Genomic DNA, 18,438 nt, shown 5'->3' on the forward strand with positions numbered 1-18,438 from the left:
CAATTTTTTAATTTTGTTTAGACAGATTGCTAGTGTGGGGATGGCGAATTCTATTTGCGGCATGCACTATGGATTCTTGACTATTAGACTTCCGAATGATATGGGGTAATTAAATACCAAATTGAGGAGACAAATATTAGGAATGCAAGAAGTGGTGGTAGCAATGGTATTTTGTGTAACAATAATGGGGAAAAACAACCCCAGGAGAAGAGATAAGTGTAGACGTGACTGTGGAAGTTGCTATTAGAATATGTGCATCATAGCGCAAAATAATGTGCACCAGTGAGTTGATTATAAACACTGTAAAATAATTGTACAATCCAGACATATTTGAATTGTTGAGAATGGGGAAAACATAAATCCGGATACAACGCTACTAAAATAGAGAAAGAAGGTGGAAAAAGCGCATTACAAGGTGAATACTATAACATAGACACATCAAAGCAATAGACCTACTAGTCACACGTTTAGATCAGTATATTTGGTAGGTACACAATGGCCATACTTGATGCAAATAAAAACAAATAGCACACCACTATAATGACATATCTAATTGTTCCTCACTTTGAATGCATATTGTAGAAGGACATACTGGCAAAATTCCTAGAGTACGCCAACCAACCTAGCAAGGCAGTTATTGTGAGAAACATCACCCCGAAACGGGTGCAAATTCCTTGGAGGGATTCAAGGTGGATGATGGGCAGAGGTTACAAGTCTAGAAGAGGTGGGGGGGGGGGGGGGGTGGAGGTGAACAGACTTGTACAACGATTCGAATGAAGAAGCTCCAAAGGGTTACTTCTTTGCTACTTCAACGATTCGAGAGTTTACGTAACGAAAATATATTATACCCCTGTTAGTTTGTTTGCACGTATTTGGTTTTTGAAAGATTAAGTTTGTATGAATGCTATGCTGAAATTAAAAGCAGTAATGTAAAGATAGAGAGAGAGATTTTTATAGTGGTTCGGCTAACTTAGTCTACTCCACTCTTCTCGTTAAATTCTTATGGAGGATTGCACTATTCTGTTTGTACAATAAGGACGTTCAAGCCTTGAACACAAAGCTGGTATTGAACAGCACTTGTTTTTCAACTCAATCAAATTACTCCGCCTTTATCTACTTCTACCGACTAGAGATACAAAGGGGTTGAAGAAAAGGATTCTTCAATCTCCAACTAAGAGCTTGGCTTGGTTGAATTTGGATATGAGCTTTCTTCGCAGGACAAGTCTCTTGAATCTGGATATGAACTTTAAGCTTTCTTTCGCTGGTCTTGCTTGATTATTGCTTTTTCACGCTTTGAATAATTATAAAATTTTGAATAGACTAGCACCTTCTTTAGTCTTGAATGAAGGTATTTTTAAGGGTTTAAGAAATTTGTCAATTGGAGGGAAACCAATTTCAAACATCTATTAACTAGTGTGTAAAGACCAGCATGTAGTCAGAAGGTTAGGTAGACTTGTCAGACATTCCAACCGTTAGACACTTATTTTGCACTGGGCATATCTTTTTGTTCTACACAAAATGTCTAGACTTTATAAGAAAAATCATCCTTGGAATGTGAACCTACGACTTTCTTTACCTTGGTCGCATTCAAAGTGTTTTTAAGGATTCGAAATGTTGGCTCAGAGAATGTCTCGAGCAGTTCTTTTCGAATGGTTAACTGTTACTATTCGAGTTAACGTTTTGAACTTTAACACTCAACAACCTCTCGGATATGAATGGTTGACTTTACCATTCATTCCACCATTTACTTCAAAAGGTAGGCCCTTTCACCATTCAGCATTTGCAACCTTTCGGTTTTGTAGTATTCTACTCTTTGAATCTTCTTTTTGAACTCTTCAAGTCTTCAACTCTTCGAGGTCTTCAACTTCAAGCTATTAGAAGGATAACCATCAAAGTTACTGTTCGAACGTGTTGAAACTATCCAAAATGTAACATTTTGAGCTATCATTCAGACTGTTTTGTCTATCCAAAATATGACAGCTCGAGTTACCATTCAGACTATTCAAATTTGAGGACAATAACCTAAGTCTAAAAGACAAAATAAATAGTTGACTACTATTCCTAACTTTTTGTATCTTAAAAATATAAAGAGTTAATTCCACTAGAGGTCCCTTTTCTTTGGTGACAAGTCCAAATTTAGTCCTAGACTATCGTTTTTGACATTTAACATCACAGACTATTATTTCTTTTGGACATTTTTAGTTATTATCATGACTTTTCCTATTTTTAGTAAGGGCATTTTTGTCTTTTCATATTTTCCTTTTTGTTACTTTTCGGGTTTCAACTGTTTTAACAAGTTTAGAACTTTAGGTAACCTCTGATTTTTAGTAACCATATTTTCAACCGGTTTTTAGTAAAGTTCAAAACCAATTAAACCGATCAAAACCGAAAAAATAACAAATGAAAAATATGAAGAGACAAAAATGTCCTTACTAAAAATAGAAAAAATCATGAGAAGGACTAAAAGTGTCCAAAAAATAATAGTCTGGTATGTTAAATGGCAAAAACGATAGTCTGGGGCAAAATTTAGAATTGCCACCAAAGACAAGGGACCTTTGGTGGAATTAATCCAAATCTAAATTACAGATGTTCCCAACAGTGGACTACGTGATTTATGTCATGCACCACATGGAGATATATGTAGGACAAGGCGCATCGAAGTGAGAATGCAGTCTATGAAAAGGCAATACGAAACAGATACATTGCGTCCAAAATACAGTACATGAGCGAGATCCTAAAGGCTGAGATTAATGTGCACCACGCTAGGAACATCTAGAGAGCCAACAAATATAAGACCACTCTTTTTATGAGTTATGCAACGCCAAAAAAGTGAATGTGACAAAAACGAACCACTGTGAAAAAATGGACAATTCACATTTGATTATCAGCTATCAAAATTTAATGAGTTTTTGAGATGAATTTAAAAACGTACACTACAATTGAGCATATTGCACACAAATTCTTCTAAAGTGCACATGTAATGCTAGGAAAAATGCACACAAAGAACAAAAATATGAACCGACGTGCACATACATACACAAATGTGCACAATCAAACCACGTCTAAGCCCATGTCCAAAAACTAAGAAAGTGCAAGAAGGAATGCGCAACAACACATAAACAATGCACACATACCATCTCAACTGCTACACATGCACATAAAGATGAAGGAATGCACAACAATCCTAAAACAGCGCACACGTTCGAGACTACAACTACACACACCAACCCATATTATACACCACACCATTCAAAATCAAGGAAATGAAACCATTCAAAAAAGTATTAAAAAAACAAAAAGAAAACATTATTTACATACTAGCAAGCTGTAAGGAAAGGTTGTCCAAAACAAACCGATTACATGAACAATGAGAAAATAACCTACAAAAGAAAGCAAGAAAATGTCCAACAACTGGCTAAATTGAGGAGTCACATGCCGGTGACCAATACTTTGTAGAGCCCGGCGAAATATCCATTACATAGCAATGAATACCACCTGATGAAGCTCCATGCACTGCCGAATAACCAAAAAATGATACAAAACATAAACCCACTATACGGAAACAATAATATCAAGTTACAAATAACCAAGAGGACCCACATAATTGAAACAATACAAACGCAAGCCAAAGCAATGCACACACCCCATGACAGAACCACATAGCAGCTAATGAGAACCTACCAACACCTAAAGTGCATACAACAGTACAAACCAATGCACACTACCTAGCTTCTCAAAAAGAATCACACCTCTCCCCACCACCATTGTTGTCATTGATAACACCACTCTGAAAACCTTGCATTGGACAATTGATCACCACACCTAATCGACGAGGATGACAGACCACGAGGTAACGTGTGAACAAACACAACTAACCAACGGTGAGGATAAACATACTTCCCAACAACACTACACTCAAACGATGCAAATATAAACATGATGCATCCGTAGTATAATGCTTATCTACAATAAGCTTTGTTTTTATAAACATATATAATGAATATTATGAACATATTGTAGAGTGAACGAAGGTACATATGATGTAAAAAAAGAATTAATTTAACTTTTGGTCCTACGACTTTTGAGGTCTTATCACTTTTGGTGCACAATTTTAATTTTGTTCAATTTTGGTGCCTAACTTTGTTATTTTTATCAGTTTTGGTCCGTCCTGCCAAATTGATGAAGAAATGTTACCAGATTTTATATTTTAGGGGCAAAATTGTCATCCCAAGGAAAGATCTTCAATATCTAAAAAAAAATCATATTAAGAAAAAAAGAAGGATTTGCCAATCATCAACGCTATAAATCCCATAGATCTGTGTCTAGTTTCTACCCGTCTTCCCCATTATTCTCGTCGATCAAACACCTATATATATGATTTTACACTGATTTTGTTTAGATATTAAAAATGTTTCATTGAGATGATGATTTTACTCCTAAAGATATAAAATCTGGCAACATTTCACCATCAATTTGGCCGAAAGGACCAAAACTGATAAAAATAACAAAGTTAGGAACCAAAATTAAAAAATTTTAAAGTTGTGCACCAAAAGTGATAGAACCTCAAAAGTCGTGAGACCAAATGTGAAATTAATTCTGATGTAAATTTAGTATATTGTTTATGGACATTAAGGTTCGGTTTATGGGCATATAGAACAAATATTATGACCATAGTAAATAATAATGTTATTAAATATAATACACTATTTGACACTTAATATAAAACGAAGTAATTTTGGACAAGGGTCTACCATATAAGGTAGACACTGATCCACGACAGCTGAGATATCAATGCTATTGAAATTAATATATATTTGGGGATATAAATTATTACTCCGTATTATTTTTTTTTTTCGTAAAAAAAAAACACACATGACCTGCATTTACAAAATAAATATATTATTCACGGGAACGTGAAGAAACACACGTAACTTGTATTTACTAATTTATATTACATTTATTGCAATAATTTAGTAGATGCAGATTCTAATACATTTGGCCAGCCAAATACATTATTTGTTGTGCTGACTACATTTAACTAAAAATTTCAAATTCAAAATTTGTGTGTACCAACATCAATTTGCACTCTAGATTTTTAGGTGTCTCTTGCCTATATATATACCCATAAATTGAGTTCAATCTCCGTAGCTTTTTGATAGATATCTCTTTGTACCACCATGGTACTTTTTTAATCGATCTTACAAGTGTTGAGTGCTTTTTTTTTTTTTTTTTTTTTGTCATATCACGATGTGTCCTGAGCATACCCTAATTATAGGAGGCACTTTTTAAGCCTGTACCATACTCATACTAATCCCCGACTTTTTAAGCCCGTACCATACTCATACTAATCCCCGTTCACACCGGATCAGCCCAATTAAGGGACAAATTGCTAGCCAGATTGATTTTTACATATAATAGAGGGTTCTAACTTCCGACCTCTCTTAATGGACAAAAGTATACGACCACTCACACTAACCAAACTAGTTACTGCTTCTTTTTATTTAACTCCAATACAAATTTAGTATAAAGTAAAATTCAATACAACTTCCCGTACATAATTCTTTTACAATAAGAAATTATTAGAATATTATATAATTATTTATTTATTTTGTACTACATAAAATTTATAAATAATATAATTATTAAAAACTAACTCCATTATTGGGCAACATGCTAACATGCGTACGTTTTAATATTCTTTTTTATTTGTTTTGTTTTGTAATTCGATCCAGTACGAGAATATTATTTAAGCATTTTAAGGAGAGGATTGCATGAGAGAAGTTATCCAGGTCGCCGGATTTAAAATGACTTCTATATCACTATGTTATTTTTTTAATCTGACAAGCTAAGTGATGGGTGTCTCTTTTTATTTAACTCCAAGACTAAGGTAAGGGTATGCTTAGAAATTAAGAAAATGACTTCTAAAAAATATTTTATGGAAAATGAGTCATTTTTATAAACATTTTCAATTAGAGTGTTTAGTTGCAAATTCAGAAAACTGTGATGCTGTCTTTGGTTCATTTTATAGAAAATGAGCAGAATTATATAATTAAATATTTTAATTGTTTTTTAAAATATAATAATAATAATAATAATAATAATAATAATAATAATAATAATAATAATAATATAAATGGTGGTAGTGATGGTGGCGGCGGCGGTAGTGATGGTGGTGGCGACGGTAGTGTGGTGGTGATAGTGGTGCGGTGGTGGTTGTGGTTGTGGTAGCGGTGGTGGTGGTAGTGTGGTAGTGCGATATTATTGTGAAAATTTAAAAATGATTTCCCAAAAAAAGTTGGGAAGATTTTTCAAAAAAATTAACATAATTTCCTTTGACTAAATAGTCATATTCCTTTAATACTTACATTTTCCACGTTTTACCAAACATTGAAAACCCGAAAAATGATTTCCAAATGCACACTAGTTCATTAGAAAGTAAAATTTAATACAAGTTGTCATACATAATTATGACATTCAAGAAAATGAACATAAGTTCCCATATATGGTCGCCTTCTCAACCGGAGAAGGCGACCCAGATTTGGGTTGCCTTCTGTGGTTGAGAAGGCGACCATTGTGGTCGCCTTCTCTGTGACCGGCGACGACCGTTCGTCGGTCCATTTTTTGCTTGAAATTATTGTAGGAAGGTGGTCTGATATTTAATGATTTGTGATAGGAAATTATTTATCTGTATTTGAACTTCATTGCATCAAAATGATTTATTGAATGGTGTAATTGCACCTTTAAAAAGTTTAAGAGTCTAATTAATTTTTTTGGTAAAATTCGAGTGCCTATTTGATTTTTTTCTTTCTTTATTTATTTATTTATTTATTTTTATTTTGTACTATATAAAATTTATAAATAATATAATTATTAAAAACTAACTCCAATGTGTAACATGCATTTTAATAAGAAAATATTATTTAAGGATTGCATGCAACAGAAGTTATCAAGTCGCCGGATTTAAATAGAGTATCCGTGACGGGCAATTTATATCCTACATCACGGCGCGCGTTGCACTATGCGCCCAGATGCAAAACGACGTCGTTTTAATTTTTTTTTTTGAAATTTCCCGCCCCAATGAATGGCAGTAGTTTTTTCTTTAAAAAAAAAAACCCGCTGTTCAAGAATGTACATAATGTTATACTAGAATACACATAATTGTATTCATGAATGTACATAATTATATAACAAAATATACATACCCTTTTTAAAAGATAATACACATAATCTAACATAATATATAATAAACATAAACTTTTAACATAATACACATCAACTATTAACTTAATACACACAAATTTTCTGATTCGGATGTACATAATTGTATAAAAAGAATGTACATAATTGTATAAAAAATATACATAACTGTATGAACTAATACACATAACTGTATGAACAAATACACATAACTGTGTGAACAAATACACATAATCCCAGCAACTTCCTACCGCGCCTCCCAAAACGACTCCAAAACGACGACGTTTTATGAGGCGCGCGGCGCACAGTGCTATGTGCGCCGTGGTGTAGGGTATAACGATTGCCCATAAGTGGCCATGAAATTTGTTGAAGCTTGAAGCCCAATAACCCATACCCCTAAGAATGGCCCTGAAAGTTGAAGTTTATCAGAAAGAGAAAGTGAGGCCATCTTCACCAACTCCCCAAACCTTGAGATACCACAAGCTTTCTCTCCTTGACGTACTTGCCGGACCTTTTTATACGCCGTCCTCGTTCCAGTGTTCCTTAGACAGTCGTGGCCGTCTTGCCGGCAGCAGCCGTGAAATTATTAGAATATCATATATATTATTTATTTATTTATTTATTTATTTTGTACTATATAAAATTTATAAATAATATATTTATTAAAAACTAACTCCAATGGGTAACATGCTTTCAACAAAAAAACTCCAATGGGTAACATGCATTTTAATAAGAAAATATTATTTAAGGATTGCGTGCAACAGAAGTTATCCAACTCGCCGGATTTAAATAGAGCATCCGTAACCATAAGTGGCCATGAAATTTGTTGAAGCTTGAAACTCATCCCCCTAATAAATAATAATGGCCCTGAAAGTTGAAGTTTATCAGAAAGAGAAAGTGAGGCCATCTTCACCAACTCCCCAAACCTTGAGATACTACAAGCTTTCTCTCCTTGACGTACTTGCCGGACCTTTTTATGGGCCCCATGTTTTCTTCTACCCCTCCGGCGCCGGCCCTCGTCGCCACGATTATGATGAGCTCAAGGAATCGCTCTCTGAGGCATTGTCCATCTTGTACCCGCTGGCCGGAAGACTTAAAGATGGATCAATAATCGAATGCAACGATGAAGGTGCAGATTTTGTCCGAGCTAATGTAACAAATTACGATTTGGGTGAGTTTCTCCGGCATCCGAAGCTGGAAGATCTACGGCAGCTGCTTCCACTTGACCCGAACCCAGACGTTATTGATCCGGCCATGCCAATGTTAGCTGTTCAGGTGACCAGGTTCCGGTGCGGCGGAACTACGGTGGGGTTCTGCACTTGGCACGGGGTGGCGGACGGTGGTGGGATGACCGGATTGTATAACATCTTGGCTGCAATCAACCGGGGGGAAGGAGCCACTGATTCCGGCGGCGGTCTCGTTGTGGACGTTGCCGCAATTTTCTCGCCGGCGATTTCCAACATCTCCCAGATAATGCTCACCGCCTATGCGGGAATGAAAAAGGAGTTGGGAAAATACACCACGAAAAGATTTGTTTTAAGCAAGCAGGATATCGAGCGGATCAGGAACCAGTACAACCCATCGGAGCACCACCGCCGTCCATCTCGAGTGGAGGCGCTGTCGGCGTTCGTATGGGCGGCAGTGATAAGAGCAACTCTACCGGTGAACCCAATCCTCAAGAAGCACTCAGTCTCACATATTGTGAACTTTCGAAAGAAGTTGAACCCGCCCGTACCTTCGCAGTGCCTAGGCAACATCCTCTACGGGACTAGCGCCGACTGGGAAGTAGGCGGCGGCGAACAGGTTACTGGCCAGTCGCTTGTAGGAAGAGTGGTTGAAGCCATGGACAAGTTTACAAGCGACTACGTGAGGGAAATGCAAGAGGGTGGGTTTCTCAGATCGGTAAAAGCCCTACTATCAAAGAAAACTGATTACAATGAAGGTGAGATTAAAGTTCTAAGTATAAGTAGTTTGTGTAAAATTCCCTTTGGTGAAGTTGATTTTGGGTGGGGCAAGCCAATATGGATTGCCATTCCTCAAATATTCTTGGACCTTGCTCTTTTCGTGGATACTGAAGATGGAGGAGTAGAAGTGTGGATTGGATTGGAAAATGAAGTTATGTGCAATTTAGACAAGGACATGGAATTTCAATCATATGTGTCGTTTGCCCATGTCCTTTATGAATCGTCTTGTCGTCTAAGCTCTGCACTCTAAGCTAAAGCTAGAGAAATCTGGTTTATGGATTTAGATCGAGGTAACAAATTAAGGATGTGAAATCCTACATATATATGATTAGTTGGCAACTTTTAATAATTTCCCTATGCAATCTCCTTTAAATAACCAAAATCCATAACCAATGTCATTTAGAGCATCATTTCTTCTTATCAAATAATGATCTTCTATTGATGATAGTTTTACAATTTGTATTCATTTTACTACATTTATATTTTAATTAATAAAATAAGACTTCTTGTTATGTGAATTATTTTTTTTTTGTTTTTAAAAGTACAGCCTCAAATATAACTTACAATAAAAATCACTTTGGTGAGTAAGTATTTAATTCTATTTTAGACAATCCTCTTCGCCCACAAGGTTGAATTCCCAACCCAGACAGCGCCAGTGCGTACGAGAGATCTGCCCACTTTGAGCATAATTCCTGACCTATCTCTGTCAAGGTTTGAACATTGGTCTCTTCCAGAGGCAACTCCGCCCACCTCAAGTCACGCCAGTCACGCCACCGCCCATCGCAAGTCACGCCACCGCCCACGGCCCACCGCAAGTTCCGTCATCTATCAGCCAGTAAGCCACCGTGAGTTCCGACGCCACCACCAACGCCACCGGCCACCGCCCACGACTGACGACTCCGTTGCCAGGTTCAACTTGTTTGCTTAATTTTGCTTAATTTTACCCATGTTCACCTAATTTTGCCCTAATTTGATTTTGCCCTAAATCCTAATAGCCATTGAATTTGCATAGCTGCATAGGAAGTGGCTTACTGCTTGATGGTAAATCCTAATAGCCATTGAATTTGCATAGCCTTGCCAGTTGCCACGAATGTTTGCTTGTTACTGCTTACTGCCATTGTAAAAAATAATTAGTTGTTCACTTGTTTGAGTTCCATTGGAATTGGCTTACAGCTTACTGCATCATTAATTAGGCAGTAGCACTGGAATTGCAGGGACTAAAAGTAATGAAGTATCAAATACTAGATTTCAAGACAAGATGTCATCTAATTTGCATATCTATTATTAGTCTCGATAAATCTCACACTCATTTAATAGTCTTTGTATCACTTCGATTAGATGAGAATACTACGCACGACTTAAAATTTAATTTTTTAAAATTAAAATCATAATATATAAGCTGAAAATTAAACACCTTATATTTATAATTTATACAATGTGGAAATTAAACTTCTAACTTTTGCTGTGAGGATCACCTCATCAAGAGTTTGTGCAATCACAAAGCAATAGAGATTTTGAACAAATGTTGAGGATGAGAACATTTGCAAACAGTATAGTTAGCTACCCTGATCTTTTTCTGCAAACAGTACATTGGAATTGGCTTACAGTAGCATTGTTTGAGTTCCATTGGATTTGGCTTACAGCTTACTGCATCATTTATTCAAGTAGGCAGTAGCAGCTCTGTTTTCTATTTTCCATTTGGTTGTCAATTTGTCATGAACTCATGAATAATGAATTATATGTTAATATGTTATTCGTTTGTTGGAAATTTGGTTCAGTTATGCAAAAATTCTTCAAAAGAAAATAAACTTTTGAGGATTCATCTAGTCAGTGTAGTCCCGAAGTGTTAAGTGCAAGGCCTCGTATTGAATTTAACATAGATGAACTTGAAGTTGATCCGGCTAAAAGGAAAAGTATTTATGAGTATCATATCAATAATAGAGATATTGTGCAACGAAGATATCTACAAATGGGTTCTTGTCAACCAAAAAATCATGTTGTTCCTACTAGAGTGATTACGGGTGTTAATAGGAGATTTAATCCTAAATGGTTTAAGGATCATAGTAATTGGTTGGAGTATAGTATATCAGAAGATGCAACATATTGTTTATGTTGTTATCTATTCAAAGATGAATGTTGTTATCTATTCAATGATGAAAGCAACAGATAACAAGCAGGAAGAGAGTCATTTGTTACAGAAGGTTTCAACAATTGGAAAAAAGGACCGGAAATGTTGCGTGCACATGTTGGTAATCATAATAGTGTTCACGCACTATTATAATGTAATCATAATAATATAATGTATTATTATATTATAATTGTAATTTATAATGTATTTTGTATTTTAACTATCTTATATGTATTTGAATATTGTATTTGAACATTTTTGAATTTATTTTCTCTGTGCTTTTTTGCCCCCACTGAAGAAAAATCCTGGGTCCGCCACTGGTCTCTTCCCCCAAATACTACATACTGAACCATTGAGCTAAGCTCGTGTGAGCTATTTTATACAATTACAACTTGAAATTGTTTCTTGTAGAAAGAATAAGTCAATGAAACAAATAAAATAGAAAAGGCAGATGGATTCCAATTTCTGAGAAAATAATCCCAAAGAACATAAATTCAAGTCGTGTGTACCACAAATTCTCCTTAAAATCGATTCTCTATCTCTTGAGGGTATGTGCTAGGAGCTTTGTAGTGGCAGTCTTCCAAGATAAAATGGATTACAAGTTTACAATATATTTGAGCATCCAACTAAGAGCTTGGCTTGGTTGAATCTGGATATGAGCTTTCTTCGCAGCACAAGTCTCTTGAATCTGGATATGAACTTTAAGCTTTCTCTCTCTGGTTTTGCTTGATTATTGCTTTTTACGCTTTGAACACTTGGAAAATTTTGAATAGAGTAGCACCTTCTTTAGTCTTGAATGAAGGTATTTATAGGCGTTTTAGAAATGTGTCAGTTGGAGGGAAACCTATTTCAAACATATATTAACCAGTGTGTAAAGACCAGCATGTAGTCCGAAGGTTAGGTAGACTTGTCAGCCGTTAGACACTTATTTTGCACTGGACATATCTTTTTGTTCTACACAAAATGTATAGACTTTATAAGAAAAATCCTACTTGGATTGTGAACCTAGGACTTTCTTTACCTTGGTCACATTCAAAGTGTTTTTAAGGATTCGAACTGTTGGCTTAGAGAATGTCTCGAGCAGTTCTTTTCGAATGGTTAACTGTTACTATTTGAGTTAACGTTTTGAACTTTAACACTCTACAACTTCTCGCATATGAATGGTTGACTTTAACATTCATTCCACCATTTACTTCAAAAGGTAGGTCATTTTACCATTCGGCATTTGCAACCTTTCGGTTTTGTAGTCTTCTACTCTTTGAATCTTCTTTTTGAACTCTTCAAGTCTTCAACTCTTCGAGGTCTTCAACTTCAAGCTATTAGAAGGATAACCATCCAAGTTACTGTTCGAACTTGTTCAAACTATCCAAAATGTAACATTTCGAGCTACCATTCAGACTGTTTTGTCTATCCAAAATGTGACTACTCGAGTTACCATTCAGACTATTCAAATTTAAGGATAATAACCCAAGTCTAAAAGACAAAATAAATAGGGGACTAATATTCCTAGCTTTTTGTATCATCAAAATCTGAAGAGTTAATTCCTCTAGAGGTCCATTTTCTTTGGTGACAATTCCAAATTTAGTTCTAGACTATCGTTTTTGACATTTAACATCCCAGACTATTATTTTTTGGACATTTTTAGTTCTTCTCAAGACTTTTCCTATATTTAGTAAGGGCATTTTTGTCTTTTCATATTTTTCTTTTTGTTACTTTTTGGGTTTCAAAACCGTTTTAACAAGTTTAGATCTTTAGGTAACCTCTGATTTTTAGTAACCATATTTTTCAACCGGTTTTTAGTAAAGTTCTAAACCAATTAAACTGATTGAAATCGAAAAAAATAACAAATGAAAAATATGAAGAGAAAAGAATGTCCTTACTAAAAATAGAAAATACATACTGGCAAGTTGTAAGAAAAGGTTGTCCAAAACAAATCGATTACATGAACAATGAGAAAATAACCTACAAAAGAAAGCAAGAAACTATGAATCTGGGCAATTATGACCATCATAATGCCTATAAAACTCAACACTGCCATCCAAAGTGGCAAAACACGATCCAACAACTGGCTAAATCGAGGAGTCACATGCCGGTGACCAATACTTTGTAGAGCCCGGCGAAATATCCATTACGTAGCAATGAATACGACCTGATGAAGCTCCATGCACTGCCGAATAACCAAAAAATGATACAAAACATAAACCCACTATACGGAAACAATAATATCAAGTGTACAAATAACAAGAGGACCCACATAATTGAAACAATACAAACGCAAGCCAAAGCATTGCACACACCCCATAACAGAACCACATAGCAGCTGATTAGAACCTACCAACACCTAAAGTGCATACAACAGTATAAACCAATGAACACTATCCATCTTCTCAAAAAGAACCACACCCCTCCCCACCACCATTGTTGTCACCGATAACACCACTCTAAAAACCTTGCACTGGACAATTGATCACCACACCTAATCGGCGAGGATGACAGACCACGGGGTAACGTGTGAACAAACACAACTAACCAACGGTGAGAATAAACATACTTCCCAACAACACTATACTCCAACGATGCAATAAAAAGAAAAAAAAAACCTGTACCTTCATATGACAATGCCATGGCAAGAAACTTCCACTAAAACTAGAAGGATGATGCATCAAAAGAAGAACACAATCCTACCATAAATTCATCACCAAAAATCAAACATGACATATGCATAAAATAATAGAAAGGTTTTAAATACACACAAATTGACTACACCACCCCTCAATTAAACATCCGAAAAGTAAAACCAAATTGCTTCAAGAAATCCAAGCCATTCACATCCTCAAGAAAGACATCCCAGATTTGTCCATAGTTCATATATATATATATATATATATATATATATATATATATATATATATATATATATATATATATATATATATATATATATATATATATATATAATTTTTTTTTAAATGCGGTGGCATATTCGTAAATAATTGAACATCGAAGTGCAGGTAAAATGTATAACAAGTGCAAGTAACAGTTTCATATAATGCACCTCAGTCAGGTAAAATGCATTATAAGTACATGTAAAATATATTACAGGCGCAAGTAAAATTTATAATGAACATCAAAACTAAGTGCACCTGACGTTATAACTAGGTGCACTTATAGTTATAAGTAGTTGCACCTAGTTGCATGAATGTTAACAAGGCAAAATTACATGCATTTGTAGGTGAAAGTAGGTGCACTTGTAAGTGATTTTACCTGCATTTTTTACTTGCAAAAGTGCACCAACTACTTGCAATTATAACACATTTACATGCAGCAAAGTTCGAGTTAGTTACGTAAATGCCAGCGCCTCGTTTTTCTTTTTTTTTTTTTTTTTAAATTACATCTAATTTGTTGATCTGGACACGTGGCGCACGCTGGATGGTTCGTAGTTCTCTCCTGGGCGGCTGTTCGCATGAGATCGCGACCCTATATGTATGTATGTATGTATGTATGTATGTATGTGTGGAATAATTTATATAGGATTAGAATACGCTAAGTGTAAACATATAAATATATATAGGATTAACATAGTTAAGGTACATATATTTATATTATTTAGGATTAGGACTGTATGTACGAAAGTACATATATAATAAATATTTAGGAAAATATATTTATATCCATCCATAACATATATTTATGTAAATATGTATATTAGTTATCTAGGAATCAATGTGTATATGTACGTAACATATCTGTAGAAACATATATGTATTAGTTTAATAAATAGGAAATTAGTCATTAATATATAGTTTAGAAATAAAGGAGAGGGCCAAGAAATAATAATAGTGAACTATTCCGAAGGATATTAATATATCAACCTAATACTAACAAAAATATCCGGGGTATCACACTCTACCTCCTTTAAAAGATGCTTCGTCTCCGAAGCATAGCCATAAAGCAACAAGGAACAAGGGAGACTCGACCAATAAGGAATTCAAGAGACTCAAACGAAAGTTCAAGACACCATAAAGATCACATATCACATTCTCCCCTCCTAAGAAATAATGTTATCTTCCCGTAACTTTCATGCAAACTCATGTAAGTACTTACCAACCTATAAGCAAATCAACTATCAAAATAACCTAACAATTACAATTAAGAAAAGTGAGCAAATATTGGCCAAATAAAATCACCGATTGCGAGTTCCAAAATATTTTTAATAACAAATATCCAAATAATGCACATTGATCAAATAATTAGGCAATAATATGCAAAGTCTCATATTCTCACCGCGCGTCCTAAGGTTCTCATATCCTAAGTACTTTAACACTTAGGGGGTGTTTGGTTGGATGAAAAGTATTTGAAGGGAAATTGAATTGAAATTCCATGGAAAATAAATTCCAGGAAAATTGATTCAATTGTTTGGTTGATGAAAAGGAAATTACCGAGAATATGGATTCCATTGTTTGGTTGGGTTTAGAAAGATAAGGAATAATGAATATAAAGACCAATATGCCCTTAAAAAGATGAATAAATAAATAGGTGCCTATGTAATTAAAAAAATTTTATAAGGGAAAAATGGTACACACATGTTATTTTTCTTCACAATCCTTGTGGAAAACAAAATCCCACCCCTTTGCAAGGAATTCATTTTCCAATGGAAAATGTTTTCCATCCAACCAAACAATATAAACCAACATTTTCCTCCACTTTTAGGAAAACATTTTTCATGGAAAATGTTTTCCATCCAACCAAACATCCCCTTAAGGCTTCACTAAGTATCTTAACGTCTCGTCCTTTAGGCACTATCCTAGGTTCAAACCTAAGCTCTGATACCAACTGTAACACCCCTGATTTTTTTTCCATATTTTAAACATTTTAAGCTTAAGAGATACGATAAAGTCTAACATTAATATAAGAATAAAGCGGAAGCTAAACATAATAGTTGAGGATGTTATGCCAAATCTAAGCTAAGAACTTAGATGCAAAGGCTACCAATCAACTAATCATAATCCATAAATCACAACTAAATAACGTAATGGCTCACAGGCCGTCAAAACTAAAGTCTAATACTAACTAAAACTAGGAATCACAGTTCTGTCTAGCGCGCTCTCGTATCTACAAGTCTGTACCTGAAAAAATATGGTGTAGTAACCATTAGCGAGAATTGCTAAGTAACCCACTCAAACGCGTTGAGTACAATATATATAGATATAAGAAATTCATTTTGAGACTTGGGAATACATAAGTATAATCTTAACAACTCTAGCTTTAAAATTATATCATTGACTCATTGGTGGATACACTCATCAACTTAATCAAACTCATGACATACCAGTAGACATGACACAATAAGACAACAATAGGATACAAGAATAAAAAACGGTAACCAAGTTACACGTTCCAAGTTCCAACCTTATACTAAGTTCTAACCTTTACACTGCTCCATCCTTATATCAGTTCCAACCTGTACCCCCGAGACCACCATGTACACCAGTCCAACCTTATCCCTCCGGAGCCATGCTCCTCGCCTGCTTTTCCGCCTGCTTTTCATAAATATAATCATAATTGCACACGCAGCGCAATAACATGAGCACCGCAGTGCATCATCATACGTACCGCAGTACATCATCATAAGCACCGCAGCGCATCATCCGCCAATCATTTTGAGCACGCAGCTCATTACCACCAATCTCATCACAATCATCACACATGGACATCAATCATAACATTTAAGGCTCAACAATGACATATTCAATGGATAATTAAAGAAAAATACGCTTACGTACAAGCTCACGACGACAAGTGACATCAAGATACTCATAAGACTCATAAGGAACATTATAGACTTTAGTTTAAACTAACGGAATATCAAGTTAGACTACATACATATGATTCAAGACTCGCAAATCTTATTACGGTACTTAGGACATCGTTCTAGACTTACGGAACATCAACGAAGGCACTTCAACACACGGGAATCGACTAAACGGAGGCCAACGGACCACTGCGCATCACGTACCAGCGGGTGGTGCGGTGGGTGGACGACCACCCGCCGGCCCCTCGCCGGAAAAAGACTCCCGTACCAGCGGGTGGCTTGGTGGGGGTTCGACCCCCCACCGGCTACCCGATGGAACATGCACAATGGCGAATTTCCCACCTCGGGAATTAATCCAAAAACACCCAATTCCAAGTCCAAACACATCAAAACTCACATCAACAATAATAGGGACTTGAATATATGGAATTGCTCCACGAATAACATTAACAAATCCTAAATACAAACTCTAAACATGCATAAACACAATAATATGCATATAATCACTCAAAAACATCAAAAAAATCATAATACAACAAAGAAAATAGGTTTTGTAAAACATGAGTTACGTCATCCGCTTAGCAATCCAAAAACAACGCCAATCTTAGGGATCCTGTGAATCAAATCGAACTTTCACTTAAGAACAGGTATACCAATCAAAATACATTAAACTATTAGGGAATTGAACTTTAGCCTATCCTAAGATTAATAGCACCCTTTACAAACTAAGCTTATCACCCTTTTGATCAACTAAAGGTAATTAAACCCTTACATAAACCAACACCCAAGCTCATAAGATAAAACTATTAATTAAAAGCCAACAAGGTTACAAACGACTAGGTGAGGGAAATGCATGTCGATAGTGGGTTTCTCAGATCCATAACATCTCAACAATCAAAGATAGTAGATTACAATAAAGGTGAGACTAAAGTTTTGAGTACAAGTAGTTTGTGTAAAATTCCTCTTGGTGAAGTTGATTTTGGGTGGGGCAAGCCAATATGGATTGGCATGCCTCAAACACTGTTGAACCTTGCTCTTTTCGTGGATACTGAAGATGGGGGAATAGAAGTGTGGATTGAGTTGGATCATGAAGTTATGTGCAATTTAGACAAGGACATGGAATTTCATGCATATGTGTCGTCTACCCACATTGTTTATGAATCGTCTGGTCATCTAAGCAGTGCACTTTAAGTTAAGGCCAGCCGAAGGGAAAAGGGCAAATTATTGTGTGGACTATGAATATCAGGTACATTTTTAATATAGTAAAATTACATTATTTTTATACTGAAATACATTATTTTTGTACTGAAGGTACATTATATAAAATAATGTAGCCT

The 18,438-nt window shown here is 35.4% G+C and overlaps 1 protein-coding gene across 1 annotated transcript; it reads left to right on the top strand.

Moving 5' to 3' along the window:
* The first annotated feature begins 7,990 nt into the window (after window positions 1–7,990).
* Window positions 7,991–18,293, top strand: LOC109166961 (vinorine synthase-like). Its single transcript, XM_019315864.1, has 2 exons — window positions 7,991–9,086; window positions 17,965–18,293. Exons 1-2 carry the CDS (start codon window positions 8,059–8,061, stop codon window positions 18,290–18,292), a joined length of 1,356 nt encoding a protein of 451 aa, XP_019171409.1. The 5' UTR covers window positions 7,991–8,058; the 3' UTR covers window position 18,293.
* The last annotated feature ends 145 nt before the right edge of the window (window positions 18,294–18,438 follow it).

Source organism: Ipomoea nil, unplaced genomic scaffold, assembly GCF_001879475.1.
Source record: "Ipomoea nil cultivar Tokyo-kokei standard unplaced genomic scaffold, Asagao_1.1 scaffold3142, whole genome shotgun sequence".
In the NCBI taxonomy this organism is placed as follows: Eukaryota; Viridiplantae; Streptophyta; class Magnoliopsida; order Solanales; family Convolvulaceae; genus Ipomoea; species Ipomoea nil.

What these genes read in the sequence shown, in the direction of transcription:
- LOC109166961 (XM_019315864.1), top strand. Translation starts at nt 8,059, where the DNA reads ATGGCCCTGAAAGTTGAAGTTTATCAGAAAGAGAAAGTGAGGCCATCT. An exon ending in AGGGAAATGCAAGAGGGTGG is followed by an intron (nt 9,087 to 17,964) that starts GTTTCTCAGATC and finishes GCATGTCGATAG; the next exon opens with TGGGTTTCTCAGATCCATAA.